Genomic DNA, 6,189 nt, shown 5'->3' on the forward strand with positions numbered 1-6,189 from the left:
TTGATGGACTGCAAATGATTTAATGAGCGTAGCGACATAATCAATGCATAGTGATTGCGCTCTTGCTCTGCCCCAAGGCTCTTTGCAACTCTTCTGCCCCAACCTGTAGGGTCTTTGAAGGAATTTTCCTTTGAAAGGAAACCCTGGGAATGAATATTCCATAGCTTGACCCAATTTACCCCAGCGTATGAATCTTTCAGTAGTTTGCCCTTGATTGAGATTTTGAAAGGCTTGCCCCAGATTGACTGAGTATGTTGTAATAATTTGCCTCCTTGATCCACTGATGCTTGGGGATTTTTGACTGACCAATTCATAATCATTGGATACCATGCTCGTAATCCATAGGGTTAGGAAGTAGTCTTGATTTGGGTCAGCATCGACGAATGATCAAGTTATTCTGATTGTTCCTTATTGTTGAAATTTCTTTTATGTTAAGTACTTACTTACAGTTTAAAATTGTTTATTTAATCAATGGTAATTTTAATGCAATGTTCATGCAGGTTTGAAAAATCATTTATTGAAGTGATGTGATAGTGTGTGACAAATGAACCATTAGTTCAAATGCATTGCTGATTTAGCTAGTGTGTGAAAGATAAAGTGAGATTATGATGCCAATACATGTGTAGTAAATATTTAGGAGTCAGTTTACGCAACTTGTTGTAGTATGCTTTCAGAATAAACCCTACTTCAATTAGGTCTTTTGAGGGTTGTAACATGGCATGGTTCACGGTCTTTGAACAAAAGGATATAAGGCTCAAATTTTGTTTTAACCCAACCCTTCTTCATGATGATCTCCAATCCTACGCTTAGTTAATTCAACATACACATTCATCCTTTTGAAGGTGCAAGGATAAAGATGGTAATTCAAGGTCTCTTGAAATGGCAGCCATCAAATTTCGTTTTTTAGATGTCGGTGATCCCTTTGATTTTGGTATGGTGGTCACTGAATCTTGTTTTGCTTTTGTTGAGGATTTTCATTGCCTCTTTTGATTTATTTATTTTTATCTCTAACTTTTGCCTGGACCTCCTTTTTTAAGCTTTAGTCCACCGGGATTGCCCCTATTTTTGCCTAAGTCGCCTCTTTGGGGTATCGACTTAGCGGGCTTTTTCTTTGGTGATTTTTTTAGAGGATGTGACTGCCAAGTCATCGGTCATTGAAGAATGGCCTACATCAATCTTGGGATTTTTCAAGGTCCCTTTGAAACTTCAGGAAGTGTGCGAAGAATGACATGCAGTTGATCCACAGACAGGATATTTCGACTTGTAATCCGAATGTGTAGTTAGATTAACTGAACACTGCCCTACCCCGGGTTAAACATAAGGGGTTCGTAAATCCGAAAGAACTCCTACTTCTAAGCTCGAAGTGGTTGACTAGGGATTAACTCCTTATCTCTCTAGTGTTTGGGGATTTGAAATAATGCATGTACATCATCAACGGGATTTTATTCGAAAGCCTACAATTAATAATTATGAGTATTTTGTTTTCGTCATCCTCCCTTCAATCTTTGCTAAAAACAATTTGATAAGTGAATGGGAGTAATATTTTTTATATCAATGGAAAAGATGAGTGAATACGAAAGGATTCGTTCAAAACATGCATAATCGTTTCATTAATATTACCATTAAAGGAAAACAACAATACTTGAAAGCAGATAAGTACTTAACATGCAAAGAAAAATACAAATGAAAATGCTAAAATAGTCAAATGATTGCCAGTGCAGAGGAAGCTTTCTCGTGTTGGGCTAGATTCCTTCAGAGTAGTGGTAGTTCTGCTCATCAAGACTAGCATGATAATCATCTTTAGACCTACTCTTGGAAATCTCTTCCATTGTTTGGACTGGTGGACCCGCATGGTTAGGCGAAGAAGTATTGTTGATGTGAAGGCCTCGAGGCGCAAATGAGAACATCTTGGAATCAAGCAGGGTTTGTACCTTACTCTTGAACACTTTGCAGTCTTCAGTTGAATGCCCTTGTTCCCCAGCATGGAAGTCACATCTAGCATTAGCGTCAAAGCCTGGTGGATATGGAGGACTTACTGGTTTTAGCTCCTTTGGCACTATCAGTCCTCTCTCAATTAAATACGGAAGTACTTGATTGTATGGCATTGGAAGTGGATCGATGTGTCTCTCTAGCTTTCTCGGCCTTTGTTGAGCATGTTGGCGTTGTCGACGTGGAACATCCTGCCGTTTATATGGCTGCTGAGCTGGAATCCGTTGTTGATATTTGGGAGATCCTTGATTTGTAGGATACTAACCATAAGGAGAAGATGGTCTCTGATATGGAGCTTATGGGATTTCTTAGACTGCATTAACTTCAGGCTCTTCTTCCTTTTGAGAACTGGCAACAGATTCACTCTCAATGCTCTGGCTATTTAAGGCGCATTGGATTCTTCCACTTTTAAGGACATGCTCGATGCGTTCTCCAATTGACACCAAATGAACGAAGTCTGATGCTGCACTGCTAATCATCCTTTCGAAGTAAGGGCTTTGTAAGGCATCCCTGAATAACTCCATCAATTCTTTGTCTAAGAGCGGTGGTTCAACGCAAGGCACTAACTCTCTCCATCTTTGGGCATACCCTTTGAAGGATTCACTGTTTTCTTTAGATAAGGCCCTCAGCTGCATGCGATCGGGAGCTATGTCCAAATTATATTTGTATTGCTTCAAGAAGGCGTTAGCTAGGTCCAACCATGATTGAATACGACTCCTTTCTAACTTCATGTACCAACTCAATGATGCCCCAATCAAACTATCCTGAAAATAGTGAATCATTAGCTTATCATTGTGGGCATGAGAGGTCATTTTGCGGCAAAACATCACCAAATGGTGCTTTGGACAGCTATCCCCTTTGTACTTCTCAAATTCTGGTACTTTGAATTTTGGGGGTATAACCAGGCCAGGTACCAAACACATGTCTAAAGCATTCAGTTCAAGAGTATCTTTTCCTTCTATGGCCTTGAGTCTTTTCTCTAGCACGCGATATCTTTTAGAAATCTCATCATCTTGTGGTTGTTCAGCATTAACCACTAGGCTTGTTCCATGGGAATCTGGCACGGAGAATGTAAAACTATGATACTTAACAGCATCATGACGTGAGGAATCTTGAACAACATGACGTTCTTGTACAATAGAGTTATCAACTAGGGTTTGCACAAGCTGGGGTTGCGTAGGACCATTTACTGGAGCTAACATAACATTCTCAACCATTGCAGTCTGCTGAATGTTGTCTTCCTTCTTTGCTAAAACTATCATAGCTTCCTCAAGTTGGTCTAGCTGATTTTTCATTGTGTCAACATCTCTTCTTAATGCAATGTGACTTTGCTCCAATGGATCCATGGTCTTCCAAGAGCTACTTCAAGTCTGATATGAGCATCGGGAAATCAACTGCAGGTTATGGATGAAGGATGGATGAGTTTTTTTGTATATTTTTTGTGTGGAAAATGATATGCAATGCATGACGATTGTAGATGCAATGATATGTATATGAGTGTAATGACATGTTCAGGATCAAAGGTTCAAAGTGTTCTCAGATGGATCAACATAACGAGTAAACGACAGGTATCTCTGATTAATGTAACCCCATGGGTAAGCTCTACAGTTGGTAGGTTCCTAGAGTCACTGATATTTCTTGAGGACGTCACTGCCGTGACGAAGACTCATCGGACAATAATATCCTTAAGAAGATCTCGTCTAGGTGAGGTCTTCGTATTGTCCCAACAAGGAAGGCTCCATGAGGATCCTACTACACGACTCTCGAGTCCAGGGTTCTACCATGGTTCTCAGAGTCATAGATCGATGTTGGAAATATTACTGTAAGGTAGTAATACACCCAAGGGATCTCATCTGATTGGGGCTTTCGTATTAACCCAACAAGTCTGAGACTTTTCAGGTAAATACTACATAATTGCCGGATATAGTAGGTTAAAAGGTCCATAGAGTCATCGATCCAACTTGAGAATATTATCGTCGTGACGAAGACTCGTCGGGCAATAATATCTCAAGAGAATCTCCTCTAGGCGGGGTTTTCGTATCTTCCCAACAAGGAAGACTCCTTGTGGGCGTCCACTATGCAACCACTAACTTAATCTTATTGTTTTTCTCAGACTCGGGTGGAGAGCCTATCTCACAAAGTATCACCAACCAGAGAACCCCAACAATACATAGCCAATAAAACACCAGACAATAATTATGACGGAATAATAATAACAGAATAAATAACAAACAAATAAACAAGATTAACACACAATACATCAACTAAACTAAATTAGGCTTCACTCTCTTTTGCTTGGAGCTAGTCCCCAGCAGAGTCACCATCTGTCGCATCTCGAAAAATACGATTCCTCGCGATGGTCGCGGAAAAATTATTATGTCCGAACAGAGTCGCCACCGAACTTTATTTATCCCAATGAAGGAATAGGAAAATATCGATAAAACCTTTGAAAAATAGAATAATGGTCGTCGCAACCATATTCGGGTTCGGGAGTTGATTACGCAAGGGGAAGGTATTAGCACCCCTCACGTCCGTTGTACTCAACGGGAACCTTTTAGTTCAATTTGAGATTTGAATGTTAGCTTATGTTGTTTGTTATCTTCGGGTTATAAATATATTGAAAATAAAAGTTGATGGGAACCTCAGAAAGGGGAAAAGGGAGGTTTTTTTATTAGTGTGCTCGCGAAGATACATCAATCTCCTGCCTACATATCCTTATGGTGCAATAAGGAAATCAGAGCATTCGTAGTTCGGGGGAACTACGGTTGGTTGGTGTCTTTTATGAACAACTGCGTAGATCGCGTTCTAAAGGCTAAACAATGGTTTGTCTACTCTCGGTGGAGGCTTAAGCACTAGTTTGTTGTGTGCATTAGAAAGGATTAACAGTGTTCTCTCTAAAAAGAGTTTTGATCACACGAGGGTGACAAGTTGGATTAATTTGCTTGACATTTTGTTTGATTGGTTTTGATCGCACAGGGGCGAGAAAGATATATATTTGATGTGTTAAGATATTTTGTTGGATGACGATTACTTGGATATTCGAGTAAGACAACTCGTATCCTAATAGTCGGGAAAGGGAATAGAAGACTCTAGACCACTTTCTTTTTCATTCTTAATTATAAAAGGATTTAATGATGATTAAGGTGTTTTGAATGGATGACGAATACTCGGATAGCCGAGTAAGATAACTCGTATCCTAATAATCAGGAAAGGGATTAGAAGACTCTATAGCACTTTCTTTTTCATCTTTAATTGATTATGAAAATAGGTTTATATGGTTGATGTATTTTAGAATGAACGGCAAGTACTTGAATGACTGAGTAAAACAACTCATATCCAAACATTTGAGAAAAGGAGTTGAAAGCTCAAAACCATCTCCTTTTTCGTATAATTTGTTAAGAAAATAATTTGGTTAAGTTGTATGTTTGTGAAAAAATGACAATTGTTCGACTGACCGAGCAAGAGAACTTGTATTCAAACAATTGGGGAGAGAAGTTGAAAACTCAAAGTCAACTCCCTTTTCATTTAGCTTAATATGTAAGCGATTTGGTTTAATCGGGGTTTGGAAGTTTGTAAAGGAAAGACAATTATTTGACTAACCAAGTAAGTGAACTTGTACTCAAATAATCGAGGAGAAAAATTGAAGACTCAAAGTTATCTCCCTTTTGGTTTTTTATTATAAAAGGATTAGATTTGTTTGTACTTAAGTGGATTAAAAATGACGATTATCCAACTAACCGAGTAAAAGAATTCGTATTCAAATAATCGAGAAGAGGAGTTGAAAACTCAAAATCATCTCCTTTTTTATTTCTAAATGAAATAATATTTAATTGTGATTAGGTATTTTAATTTAATTTTAATAAAGAATACTCGATGTTGGATCGAGGTTTAAAATTTATGTTTACGAATGGATTGAATTTATTTAGTGAATAGTTCATCTAATCGATTAATTAAAATTGAATAGGTCTCATTGTAAGAAAGTCCAAGAGTAAGCCATGTGAGGTTGATAGCGATGCTTTAAAAGCGATCGACTTACAATGACATTTAAAATGGGCTCGACTTTGAATCGAGAAGTTTTATTTGTTTTAAAAATTGGTTTGAATTGATGGCATGTGAATTATTATCTTTTTGTATTTTTTAAGTCTTTACCATTTTTAGGTTCATTTTAAGATGAGATGGAGAATGTACAATGATATAGCA

General features: G+C 38.0%; 1 protein-coding gene across 1 annotated transcript; it reads right to left on the reverse strand.

The window, feature by feature from the left end:
• Positions 1–2,297: 2,297 nt before the first annotated feature.
• On the reverse strand, positions 2,298–3,335 carry LOC127082401 (uncharacterized). Its single transcript, XM_051022636.1, has 2 exons — positions 2,904–3,335; positions 2,298–2,618 (listed from the first exon to the last, which is right to left on the reverse strand). Exons 1-2 carry the CDS (start codon positions 3,333–3,335, stop codon positions 2,298–2,300), a joined length of 753 nt encoding a protein of 250 aa, XP_050878593.1.
• Between the last annotated feature and the right edge of the window lie 2,854 nt (positions 3,336–6,189).

Source organism: Lathyrus oleraceus, chromosome 5 (assembly GCF_024323335.1).
Source record: "Lathyrus oleraceus cultivar Zhongwan6 chromosome 5, CAAS_Psat_ZW6_1.0, whole genome shotgun sequence".
Lineage (NCBI taxonomy): Eukaryota > Viridiplantae > Streptophyta > Magnoliopsida > Fabales > Fabaceae > Lathyrus > Lathyrus oleraceus.

Excerpts from the sequence above, each read along its gene's own strand:
- LOC127082401 (XM_051022636.1), bottom strand. The coding sequence starts at position 3,335 with ATGGATCCATTGGAGCAAAGTCACATTGCATTAAGAAGAGATGTTGAC. Across the intron at positions 2,619-2,903 it reads ATGCTTTAGACATGTGTTTG|CTGAGGGCCTTATCTAAAGA; the intron begins GTACCTGGCCTG and ends GATCGCATGCAG.